Raw genomic sequence first — 13290 nt, 5'->3', positions numbered from 1 at the left:
AGATATAGATTGGGGGGAGAGAGACAGAGCCAGACACAGAGAGAGAGACAGAAAGACAGAGAGAGAGAGAGAGTGAGGGAGAGAGAGAGCATGGGAAAGAGAGAGAGAGAGAAAGAGAGAGCATGAGAAAGAGGGAGAGAGCATGGGAAAGAGGGAGACAGACTGACAGAGGATGGGGCGGTGGAGGGGGAAAGCTGCGAATCTCAGATCCCCCAGAAAAGAATGATCCTTCCTGGTCTCCTCCAGCACTCTAATCTGTCTGTGCTCTGTTATCAGGGATGGAGGCAGAAGAGAGGCGGAGGGTGGAGCTCTCTGATCTCCCCTGCCGACTGCCCGAGGGGGGACTCACAATAGTCGCTGATACCCAGCCTAAACCACGCGCACATACATCCCACACTAACCACCCATACTAGACAACCGGGTTCTGGGTAGAACTGAAGTGATCCTGGTCCCATTCTGCCTATCTGGGATGAAGAACATCCTCTTGTACCCGAAGCCATACTGGGCTTTGTGTGAGTCGGGGCGGGCTTGTAGGAACTCCAGGCTTGCTGCTGTTCTCCTTCCTGAGCCTGACTGAAAGGAGCCCAGCGGGACTTCCCGTTAGGAGTGATTCAGCACCACGGACAGCGCCCCCCTGCTGCGACGTGGCAGAAAAACCCTGTCCGTGCGCGTGGGCAAGCGTGCGCGAGCCACGGGCCGGCATTCATGAAAACCATGGAGCCAAGCGGTCGTCACTAAAACGATCTTCTCGACTGTATCTCGTACGCACCCGGCGAATTCCTTTTTTTTTCTCTCTCTCTCTTCCTCTCCCCTCGATCTGCTTCTCTCCATCTCTGCAGGAGATGGTGGCAGTCTGCTGATTGAGGAGGACTGAGGCTGAGGGGAGCAGACAGCTGCTGGAGCTCCTAATGAGACGCCGTCTGTGTTGGTTTCCTCTGCAGTTGCATAAATCCGCCCTCAATCCCAAACACTGCCTGTCTGTCTTTCTGCCTGCCTGCCTGTCTGGCCGTGTGACTGCCTGTCTGTCCGTCTGATTGCCTGTGTTGGCCTGCTGGCGTCTGTTTGCCTGCCTGCCTGCCTGCCTGCCTGCTTTGTTTTTCCGTCTGTCCTTCTTTTCCAGGTTGTCCCTTTGTTTCCGTTCTGGAGGCAGACACTCAGTAACCATCACAACCTGGCACTGGTATGAGGTTGTGTGTGTGTGTGTCGGTGTGCGTGTGGGGGACATGCAGAAGACAAACTGCAATGCCATGGATTCAGGTAGTCTGTTTGCCAAGTGAATGCTATAGGTCATAATTGTGTTGAGTGTTGACACACACACACAGTGTCATCATAGTCGGCTGGCTGCTGTTTTAATTACTGGCAGATGCTACGACTGGAGTGTTTTGTTCTGACTAAAACGAGCTGAAAATTGATCGAATGAATTCAATGTTGATGGCGACCTGCTGTTACTGAGGAAAACATACCATAAAGTGTGTGTGTGTGTGTGTGTGTGTGCGTGTGTGTCTGCGTGCACACACTCTTGAGGGTTAGAAAGAGAGAAAAAACGTTTGTTGCTGAGGACTCCCATTTTGTCATCAAGGAAAGTGTTGAATGGAAAGCCCTGGATTAAGATTTAGATTGCATCAGTAGAATACTGCTACTTACATGGATTACCAAACTGTGATGAGATGGGTCTCAAAGTCTCCCCCATTCCTGGGCTCGTTCTCTTTGACTCCCTCGCTTCCTCTTTCTTTCTCTCTGAAGACGTACTGGACCAAAGATATCGCATCATTGTGCAATAACTGCAGTTGGGTTTGCTGTGCGTCCAAATGTGCGTGTCTATGAGGAACGGTGTGTTGGTGTGTGAACTAGCGAGAGAGGGAGGGGGGCGCCGAGGCACAGATACACAGGATGTACAGAGAGAGAGAGGGAGACAGAGCAGCCTAGGAAGGGGTAGGAGACGCACATTGCGGAGTTCAACCGAGGGAAGGCATGACATGCGGGCCGTGGAGAGAATACACTGATCCTCGCCGCACGAGGAAAATTGGAAAAACAAGCACCACGCGTCATTTCTCTTGACTGCAGCGTGAGCGAGTAGTCGCCCCCGTGCTGATTTTGGTATAAAAAAAAACGTATCTTGGACCAACCTATTTTCCTTTACATTTTTCTTAAGAAGGTATTTGGACCGGTTGTGTCGCCATGCGACCGGCTGCTCGCTCGGGCAGGTACCCAATCCTGAACACTTTATCGGCAGTGCTCTTTGCCGGAGTGCTGTGGACATGCGTCGCGGTAGAAGGGCAAGGTAATGATGCGTAAACTTTTGATTGTGTTTATAAACGTTTGTCTGTATTCCGTATGAGTGTCTATTCAAACTGTTTTGTCTTTTTCCTGGATCTCATCCAGTCGGAACGATTGGAACTTCAATTAGATGTATTTTTGTGTTTCAGTGTAAATATGCCTATTGACTCTTTAACACGCGTGGGAGAGAGCTGCACAAAATTGACAGATAAAAGTCAGATTGGGAGACAGAGAGCGGTCGTGTGCTTTCGAATGTCGGCTGTTTTTGAGAGCTTATCGGTATGCAGGGAGGTTGAACGATCGGATCGCATCAACAACATTCTACAAAGACGTGTGTGTGCGCGTGTAGGCCTAAGATAGAGGATAAATCAGAGGATATCACCCTACACAAAGCTGGGATTGAAATAACCGCCAGCGATGTCAGCCGAGGCCGTTTCTGTGTAGTTGATGGGTCCCATCTAATTAGTCCGTGTACGAAGAGTGCTGTGTTGGGGCAGTGATCTGTCACTCTCTCTTTTTATGTTTACCACCAAGTCACAGCGTCAGACTTAGGTGTAAGAATAATAATTTGTGTGAGAATTTATGTACACATTTTCTTTGTGAATTTGTACGTAGCTCGCATAGAATGTGGTCAAAGGGGTGTGTTTGTTCAATTATGGATGGATTTAAAAAAAAAATGTATTATGGTGATTTTACAGGCCTAAGCAAGTTTATGTCTCTGTAATTATAATTTTCTTTCTTTCTTTTCGAAACCATATTGGCTATATTTTTTTTCCAGATGCCCCCGCATCGTTAGAACGGTATGTTCCAGAGCCGATTCTTTGGATCAACACCACCCACTCACAAGACTATCGAACTGTCAAACAAGCAACAGTCTGCTATGCCTTTCCGTCATTCTCTTTCTCCACTCATTCACTCCCCCCTCTCTCTCTCTGACTCTCTCTCTCTCTGTCACACACACACATACACACTGTCAGCCCTCTTGTGCATGGAAATACAGACCCATTTTTGATTAGGAGACACACATGGTCTACACAAACACACATTCGCAAACAGTGCCAGGTAGTGAGGATATCGAAATACACTGTCGACTTGTATCTATTTCTTAGGGGGCTCCAGTGGTTAATGAGAACTCACAGCAGAGACCTGGTGTCATTATCATGGAGCCACGCTCTCTGACTGTGTGTGTGAGTGTTTGTGAGAGTGTGTGTGTGCGCGTGTGTATGTGCGTTTAGGCCACCGTGTCTTTGGACATGAGTTTGATAGATCTCATTACAGTCTGATTTCACGCGCCCTCGCGTGTGTGTTTGTGCGTGTGTGTGTGTCTGTGTGCGTGTGTGTTTGTATATCCTTCATCTGATTTCTCTGGATGAGATAACCCTGTAGAAATGTAGCGTGACAATTTCAATTAGAGAGCTCCTTCTGTGATGACTATTTGCCGTCTCTCCAGTGGCTCAATGGCTTAGTGTTAACTATATACTGGGTTCATTTGAAATAGTCATAGCTGTTAAACAGTTTCTCCCCTCGTCTCCATCCTCCTCTCTCCTCTCATGGCGGGTTGTCTGTTCCGTACTGTGTGAAACTCATTCAGCCGTCATTCAGCATTCCCCTCTCATCACATCACCTCTCCGCATTTCCTCAGATGTCATAGTGCTCTCTCTGTCTCTCTATCTCTCTCTCTCAGACCTCCCCCTTTCTCTCTCTCTCTCTGTCTCTCTCTTTCTCTCTCATTTTGCCTGTGGCCATGCCTGGATATAGTAAACAGTGTTTGTGTGTGTGTGTGACAGAAAAAGAGAAAGTGAGGGCAAGAGAGAGAGAGAGAGAGAGCGGGTGCTTCGTTTGAACAACAGTGGTTGATTTGACTGAATGTGAAGCACCTACAGGCACTTAAATCAAAAGGCAGAAAGATATGGAGAAACGGGAGGGGGGACACAAGAGGGGGGACTCGAAACATGACTTGAAATTGAAGTAGTTGAAGTGCTCACCTCAGACCGAGGCCTGGGCTTCGACGTCTCTCTTTATGAAAAGGCAAATCACGAAACGCAGAAGGCAGAGAGATATGAAAAGGTGGGAGAGTTTTAAGGTCATCGCAATCGGGGGGGGCGGGGGTGTTAACTGGACTCCCAGCAGAACTGGTGGGCTTAAAGGGGGGATTTAACATTTCATTTCTGCTGCCTCTCGCCAACGTATGATATTCTGATATCTCAACTGACACGGGAGAGCAGGGTTAATGAAGTACACTCATCTGAGGAGGGTGCTGTTTGGGAAGGCTTCGGGTACACACGCAGGGACACGAGCCGCGCTAAAGTCTGACGGTTTCCTTTGCTTTTGTTACCAGTCAGGAATGCCAGTCTGCTTTAGATGTATGTTACATGTATTTGCCATCAGACTTCTCTTTCTTTCTTTCACATACATACATACATACATACACACACACACATATGTGCAGCGAAGTTTGCGCAAAGGCTGTGAAATGATCTGCTCTCTGCCTCTTTCTGCCGAAAATCTCGTTGGAAGCCCCCCGGCTGAAAGATATTTAAGGGAGACAGAAAGAGAGAGAGAGAGAGAAACACAGACAGAGAGAGAGAGAAACACAGACAGAGAGAGAGAGAGATATTTTCTCTGCGTTTGCCCCCAGGGCTCTATGTTGGGTTTGCAGCCCTAGGGGGTGCTGGAAAAGAGGATGTCTGTCCGTCTGTCGGTCTGCCTGCCTGTCGACCTGTCTGTCTACCTGTCTGTTTGTCTGTCTGTCTTTCCGTCTGTCTGGCTGCCCTCCGGTTGCCCAGCCTGCATGCGTGTCTACTGGTCATCCACTCAAACACATACTGTTTCAGCTTATCAGATCATAGAATTGTGTATACTTGCGTGTGTGTGTGCGTGTGTGTCTGTGTTTGCTGTTACTCCTTGCCCTCCGAGCACAGGATTATCTTCTGCGGATGAATGTGAGATTGAACGGTTGCGGCTGACACTTCTCTACAATAGAAGCAATTAACTGCAGCTTAACTTTGTGGCTGTCTGTTCTGAGCACAGCCTAAATCTGTGGGTGTGTGTGTCTGTGTGTTTATGTGCGCTGTCAGGTTTTAGTTGGTAGTCTCTTTTCTCGCTGGTGCAGAGCTTTTGAAGTGAGCCCGGCAGTTGGGTGTGTAGTGTTGGCATGGAGCAAGGTAGGCGAGCTACAATGGGACTTTGCATGGCCAACTGCACCCGGCTAGTCTGAAGGCCAGTGGACAGTGGACAGACCCGCTCGGTGGCTCTGGGGCCTGTGCTGGGACAGTGGACTTGTGTCACGGACCTGGTTAAGGGGTATGTTCAGGTGGCTGAGCGGTGAGGGAATCGGGCTAGTAATCCGAAGGTTGCCAGTTCGATTCCCGGTCATGCCAACTGACGTTGTGTCCTTGGGCAAGGCACTTCACCCTACTTGCCTCGGGGGAATGTCCCTGTACTTACTGTAAGTCGCTCTGGATAAGAGCGTCTGCTAAATGACTAAATGTATGTGGAGGTGTTGCCTTCAGGGCGCAGGACGAACGCAGTCTTGAGCGTCGAAGCCTGGTGGGCCACTAGGTGGGCCACACACGCTCTTGCAGTCTGTCGCTAGCTGTAGTTGACACAACGGGCAGGATCCAGACCGTTTCCAGTTCAATGTTAATATACACTGTTAATATTTCATTTCCCTTTTGCTTCAAAGTCTCAGCTAAGCCAAAGCTCCCACGTCCCTCATCAGGCTTTGATATGGCAATCCCATTGAAGTGTCTGTTGACTCTGGTACAAAAAACCCATGCCTGTGAGAGTGTGACGATGAGCACGTCTCTCAGAGCAGCGCCGATAGCGTTGTCTGCGGCGAAGTTGACTAAACGCATTTGTCTTCCTCACGCCTCGCGCGGGGTGTTTTTTTTCTTCATCCCGCGAGCGCGCGGGATGAGCAGCGATGAGTAATTGAGGTGACACTGCGGATTTAAGGCAGTTCAGTTCCGACGTTGGCCTCACTACTAGCTGATGGATGAACGGGTACCGTCGTTCTCCGTCGGCGTAATCAAGGTAGCGTTCCCGTGTTTCAACCCCCTCAGCTTGAGCTGTTGTCTTCCATGTGTCGCGTGTCATCGTTTTAGGTCGGGAAGCGCCGTGATCATTGTATAACAGTCCAATCAATCATGATGGAATAATCCCTCTGGCTCTCTCAAGCTGGGCTCCATTTTTCAGCTATCGACTTCTCTGGCCTTTTGATGACTGAGTCAAACATGAACTGTCAGGGCTGTGAGGCGTTTAAAAAAAAGGAGAACAGCCCATTGATCTGTAGGGATGTAAGGTCTGTTTGATGTGGTAGACACAAACCTCTCTGTTTCCCGGACATTCATGCGCCACTGAGGACAAGCGGATGTTTTTAAACCCCATCAAAAGTGGCAGATCCATTGGGTCCTCTGCAAAGACCGGATTTGGGCCAAATATATTTCATTCTCAGATCCCTCAAGCCTAGACGCTTCTGCTATGCCATTTGGCATCTTCTTCATATACATTAATAAAGGTTCTCTCAACTGGGCTTCTGAACCAGAACAACTCGGGGAATATGGCTAAAAGCCTCCTCCCCCTCTCACTATTCTCTACATCCCTTCCTCAATTCACAATTGATGTGTCCAGTGAAGGGAAACGCATATCTGTTATTTTATTCATGGTATACCATCTTAAAAAGCCCATCTACCTGGGACAGTAAGAGGAAGAGAGGAGTGTGCATGAGAGAGATCCAAACTGTGGCCTTGGCTTGAAGAGCCGCAACCTTAAACCGTAAACCTGCCTCGAGGCTTGGGGCAGTTCTTTACGTCAACAAACCGACACATTTTTGGCAAACAAACATAATCGATAAGATTGGAGGGCATCTGATTGAAATATCTCTGTTTTGTAGATGTAACGGAGAAACCGACAAGGATGTTTTGTCTCTGGGGAAGTAGAGCCATTGGTTTCTCTTGCCAAACTGCCATCCATATCACCCCATGCTACCTCTATCACTCCCTCTGGTAACTGGAGGCAGACTGGGGTGTGAGTTGAGTTTCAATGACCGTTGGCCTCACACACTCACGGATACACTCGCGCACACACACGCACACTTAATCGGCCCCGGGGTTTTGTCTGCCAAGTACTCTATACACACACGTACGTACGTACACACACACACACACACACACACACACACACACACACACACACACTAGTCCCTGACACCCACTGGGCTACTGTGCCAAAGAACAGGCTTCAGTGAATCCGAACTGTTTTTCTCTCGAGCACTCACTTTCCGCTCCTTCCGTCGTCAGCCTCGTCTCTTCCCGTGGTTCACTCCTCCGCTCTCACACCCCTCCTCTCCTCCCTCGCTCCCCTCCCCCCCTTCCCCCCTCCCGCTCCCGGCCAAGACACAGGCAGAGGACGCAGCTCCATCGCCTCGTCTTCGACGTGCAAACATCGATGAGTCACGACGGGGATGAGTTTATTTAGAAAGAGCTCGTGCCGTCGTTTGATCTGCACTTCTTGTTATTGGCACTCAGTCATCCCCCGAGGGGCAATATCATCAACCTCTGTCATCCTTTATGAGTGTTTTCATCCCACATCATCCTCTCCTCAGCGGGCCCTTACAGGAGGCCAGAGAGGCCAAGCCTATAAGCGATATCCAGTATCTTGACATGCGTGTACGTGTATACATTTCTGTCTGCCTTAAGTAACAGTCACTGCTCAGGTACGCTTTGCATTTCAGTGTTTCTTTTGGATTTTCAACGGCCTTGCGTCCGACGCTCTAACGTTCTTGATTAAAGAGACGTTTCTATCCTAAGGCGAGATGCTTTCGCGTCTATGAATCATGTGTGGCCCTCAAGAGAGTCAGACATCTTAATAACGAATGACTAAGGGCCACCAAGGACCAGGGGTGAAAGGAGAAGAGACGAAATGGAGAGACTACAGAGAAAGTAGAAATATAGGGACGGAGGGAGGGAAATGGCGAGAGAGAGAGAGAGAGAGAGAGAGAGAGAGAGAGGGGGTACATCTGCACCGACAGACTGCGCACACCTGTGTGAGTGAGAACTAGCAGGGGAACGGCGGGAGGCGAGAGCGAGAGATGGAAGATGGAGGAAGGAGAGAGAGAGAGAGCACAGATGATGCCATCTGTTTCGACGGCGATGGTCATGCCTGGGTGGTACGGCACCTGCTTGACGCACGCATGCACACACACACACAAACACACACACACACACACTGTCCAGCTGGGACTCATTGCCTGGTACCCTGAGCAGGGGCTCATAGTTAGAGAGAAGATCTAGATTCATCTAGAATCTGACATAAGGCTGGAGCAGCACGTTATTGGAACATAGTCTAGTGGTCTAATTGATGCACCAGAACCGTCCCCCGGAGACATGTAGGGGCATGTATGGTTGCCAGGGTTGTGAGAGTGTGTTAATGAGGTAGTGTGTGTCTGTGTGGAGCTTGCTCTGTCAGATGATCTGCTTTGAGGTCATTGCTGATTGGTGAATTCGATATTTCTGCTCCACTTTGAGCTTTGGATCATTCCACCAGCTGACCCACAGCTTGATTCAAGCGCTGATTCAAAGATAGCATCGACCAGCGTGTGCGTGTGTGTGCGTGTTTGTGTTGGCTCGCGCAGGAAATCGTTAAGTCAGCTGTGTGTTCTCCCTGAGGGTCTGAAACCTCTGCCAGAGACACCCCGACTATGAGCTCACAAATGCTTTAGCCTATCAGGTTTGAGCTAGCTCACCATTTATCCAATCGGGTAGGAGCGCAGAGTATTTTCTGCCTCATGTAACAGAGGGACCCCCTGAACCTCACACCGTACAACCTCAATCTCCGATTTACTTTGTTAGATCAGAGTGTGTATTTGTGTGGTTTTGTCTGTTGTGTGTGTGAATAAATGTAAATGTGTGTGTTTCTGTCTGTATTTTAAGAATAAATCCTCATCTCCAGTTCCAGTCTCAAGGCTGTGTATTGTGTGTGTGTGTGCATGTATGTACTGTGTGTGTGTTTGCATATGTCATTGCAGTGGTTGCAATGAAGGTGTCTCCATGGTGAGTCGTCATGGCAGCGTAGGAACGTTTTCATCGTTTCAGTCGGTGCCAGTCTGAGCTCTCCCAACAGAAGCAGCGAATCAGTGGTCTGCCCATGTATTCAACAGCCCAGCCAATCACATCCCACTCAAGCCCCAATTAAAATCCGACAAAGGTAGAAAAGCAGACGTCTTCCTCGTGCGTTCTGTCCTCGGCCCCATGCTGTTGTTTTCGCTGCTAACTCACACGTCACTCACAGTCACTGCCTGTTCAGGGTCTCCAGACATGCTGGATGACCTTGGACCAGATTGAGTTGCAATGGCAGTGAATGCCCTCGCTCTCCTGTCTCCCGTCTCCATTGAATTCTATTGAGTTCTCCCCCTCAACTTACCCTCTGCTCCTTTTCACACACACACACACACACACACACACACACACACACACACACACACGCACACGCACGCACGCACGCAAACTTGCGCACACACACACACACGCTCAGTTGCCCTTCCTCTTTTTTCCCCCGCCTGCAGTGAGATCTTTGGCGCCCTTAATGAGTCAGCACATCGTCACCCACAGCACAGTGCTAAACGCTGCTAATGGGGCAATGTGATGAACACTGCGTCAGAAACATGGTAATGGGGTGCTCAGCTCTGTAAGGGTGTGTGTGTGTGTGTGTGTGTTTCTGTTTTCCCTCCCTGATGCTTTTGCAGTTTCTCTTCCGAGAAATAGACGACAAAGAATTCAAAGTCGTTATTATGACGCGCGCACACACATGCCCCTGGGTGAAGTTGGCTCAGGGTTCAGTCGGGTCTTGTTGGTTTCATGCGACCCAATTGCCATAAATAAGTTCAACGGCACCAGTACAGGACTGAACAGATACTGGTGCCGTGTGTGAGAACACACATTTTCTCTCTCTCACACACAGATACACACTTCTAGAAGCTCTGAGCATGTAGCCTACAGCTTGTTTGATACACTTATGTTGGTGTTCTTTGCCTACGGTCTTTGCATTGTATTTGTTCATTCACCTCACGGGCCTGTGTGCTTGTATGCATATCACACAACAAAATATTTCCTGGAAACAGACTGCATATGTGTGTGTGCTTGTGTGTGTGTGTGTATGTGTGTGTGCGTCTCCGTTTGTGCGGGTGTGTGATTCATCTCCACCTGCGCGTTAACTTATTGTGAGGATATGAAAGCTCAAATAAGTTTTCTGGCTGATGACGGTTTGATAGATGGAGCAGACGTTCTCCGTTGACAGCGAGACGCTATTTCCTTTGCTCCTCTCCTCCTCCGCCGGTAGTTTGACTCGGAGGTGGTTGACGTGGATGTACGGCACTACAGAGCTGTCTGGTCCCCCCCTCTGCATGGTAAGATAAGAGCATTTACAGTCCGCGATGAGCCTACATTACGACATCCATTATTATTGTTATCGACACGTGGATGATGGAGCAAAGTGGAGGCAATATTGGTTTCGTGTGTGTGTGCAGTCTATGTGAGTGTGTGTGTGTGTGTGTGTAGTCTGTGTGTGTGGTTGGCTTGCCGGTCGGTGCTTTTTAGTGCTGAGCTGTCGGAGATGGCATTTTAGCATGCGTGGGAGAGCATTTTGCCTGTCTGTACTTCTCCTCCCCCCCCCCCCCTCTCTCTCTATCTCTCTCACTCTCCCTCATGCGTGACTGCCCCTCTCTCTTCTCCCAGAGAGAGTCCGTGCTCAGCTTGTCTAAGTGTGTGTGCGTGTGTATGTGTGTGTGTGTGTGTGTGTCATGTGGAGGGAGCAGGTGAACACCGCTGGCCTGAAGTCGGTCTTCTCAGTTCTCAGGCGTCTCTAAAAAGGTCCCCGTCGCACACTATCTGAAAGTACATCGCGGGCCTATCAGCCCTGTTCGGGCCTTTTCCAAGAGAAGTCTCACTTTCTCCCTGTCCTTCCTGCCCCGCTAGGTGAAGTCGTCCCCACGCCTCCCACCTCCTCCGCCTCTCCCGCAGCGACAGAAGGGGACGGAGATGATGGCGGCCCCCCGGGGAGAGGCGCCGACCGGGCGGCGGGAGGCCTGCTGGCTCAGAAGGATCGTCTCCTCTCCCAGACAGCGGGGGGGGCCCTCCCCTCCTCTCTGCCCCAGGACATGCTGCCTCTCCTGGGCAGAGGTCTAACGGTGGGCTCCCTCCCCGGAGGTCGTTCCCTGGAGGAACAAGGTGGGGGCCTGCTGAAGAAATTCAGAGCCCCAGCCCCAGTCCAAGCAAGCGATGCACCCCTGCTTCTCCCCACATACACCCTCTCTCCAACACCCAACCAGCCGGAGCCTCAGTCCGGCACGTACACGCTGCAGGCCTCAGACGAGGTCACCGCCGTGGCCAAGACGACCGTGGACCCAGATATAGAGGGGGACTTGGAGACAGAGACTCTGTCGCCGGGTGAGCAACATGACAGTGCCTGGGTAGGGCACGTTGTCCTTGTCAGGAATCCGGCTTGTTTACCTCTTTCCCGTCAGCAGACACAGGCGTGCTGTTTTCCCCGCACCCTGGATTAAGCTATGCAGATAAACTGTACAATGGATCACGTCTCAGACAGATTTTCTCATTGTTTCTGCCCTCTCCTTTTCTCCTCTCCCTCTCTCCTCTTCTCCCTTCTCTTCTCTCCTCTCTTTTCCTACCTTCTCTCTTTTCTTCTCCCTCCCGTCCTCTCCTCTCCTTTCCTACCTTCTCTCTTCTCTCTCCTCTCCTTTCCTACCTTCTCTCTTCTCTCTCCTCTCCTTTCCTACCTTCTCTCTTCTCCCTCCCCTCCCCTCCTCTCCACAGCAGTGTCTGGGTGCATGGTAAACTTCTCGGATCCAGAGGGATACATAGACTCTTCGGATGACCCCCCACTTCCAGATGGAACCTTTCTGCATTGTACCTACACAGTCACTGTCTACACAGGCTATGGTGTGGAGCTGCAGGTATGCAGGCTCTCTCTCTCTCTCTCTCTCTCTCTCTCTCTCTCTCTCTCTCTCTCTCTCTCTCTCTCTCTCTCTCTCTCTCTCTCTCTCTCTCTCTCTCTCTCTCTCTCTCTCTCTCTCTCTCTTACGCTCTCGCTCCCTCACTCTCTCATCCACTGCAAACAAACACAGACAGAAACACACATACTGCAGCATTGCTGCCACTGTTAGCAACAGCATTGTATTACAGTAAATAAGTATCTTTTGGTTGGTACTGCGGGGTCTGTGGTGATCCGGGGCCAGCTCTGACCCCTAGTGGCACACGGCAGTACAACATTCTCAACCTGCTGCACTTCTCTGACGCCTGAGGTGCTCTGTGTAATACACAGACACATACACTCTGTTTTTACCTCCACTCTCTCTGACATGCACTCCCTGTCTCTCTCTCTCTCTCTCTCTCTCTCTCTCTCTCTCTCTCTCTCTCTCTCTCTCTCCTCTCTCCTCTCTCTCTCTCTCTTCTCTCTCTCTCTCTCTCTCCTCTCTCTCTGCAGGTAAAGAGTGTCAACCTATCAGAGGGGGAGCAGCTGTCAATCAGAGGGGTGGATGAGAGCGGATCCTTGCTAGTCTTAGCCAATCAGACGCTGTTAGTTGAAGGTCAAGTGATCCGCAGTCCCACCAATACCATCTCGGTGTACTACCGTTCGTCGCCAGAGGGGGGCATGGGCATGTTCCAGCTGCACTATCAAAGTGAGTCCACACAAACACACACGCCACACAGACATGTACTTCAGTTCTTTTTTCAATCCAAGCCTTCATTAAGTCTTGAGGGGCTTTTGATTATCTGTGTATACCTGCTCTTGTTAATTGCATAATCACTTAATCTTGTCATTGAATCCATTAGCGCTGTGATTGAATCTGTCGTGTGAATTAGCTGATTAGAGCTCAGATTAATTGCCTCTCATCTTGTTACCATGCAGGATGTGTTTGGGAGTCGATGGGCGGTTGTTTGTATGTGTGTGTGTGTGTGTGTGTTGTGTGCGTGTGTTTGTGTGTGAGAGTCACCCATA

The 13290-nt window shown here is 50.0% G+C and overlaps 1 protein-coding gene across 1 annotated transcript in view; it reads left to right on the top strand.

Moving 5' to 3' along the window:
* Positions 1–1855: 1855 nt before the first annotated feature.
* Positions 1856–13290, top strand: part of LOC134039076 (seizure 6-like protein) — a 17563-nt gene continuing 6128 nt past the window's right edge. The window contains exons 1-4 of the mRNA XM_062484825.1: positions 1856–2281; positions 11250–11720; positions 12105–12244; positions 12775–12974. Of these exons, the coding sequence (XP_062340809.1) occupies positions 2179–2281; positions 11250–11720; positions 12105–12244; positions 12775–12974 (914 nt within the window). The 5' untranslated portion in view covers positions 1856–2178. The remainder of the gene's footprint in view (positions 2282–11249; positions 11721–12104; positions 12245–12774; positions 12975–13290) is intronic.

This window comes from Osmerus eperlanus, chromosome 18 (genome assembly GCF_963692335.1).
Source record: "Osmerus eperlanus chromosome 18, fOsmEpe2.1, whole genome shotgun sequence".
In the NCBI taxonomy this organism is placed as follows: Eukaryota; Metazoa; Chordata; class Actinopteri; order Osmeriformes; family Osmeridae; genus Osmerus; species Osmerus eperlanus.
The sequence above is the reverse complement of the archived record's forward strand: the minus strand, read 5'-3'. Positions and strand labels throughout refer to the sequence as shown.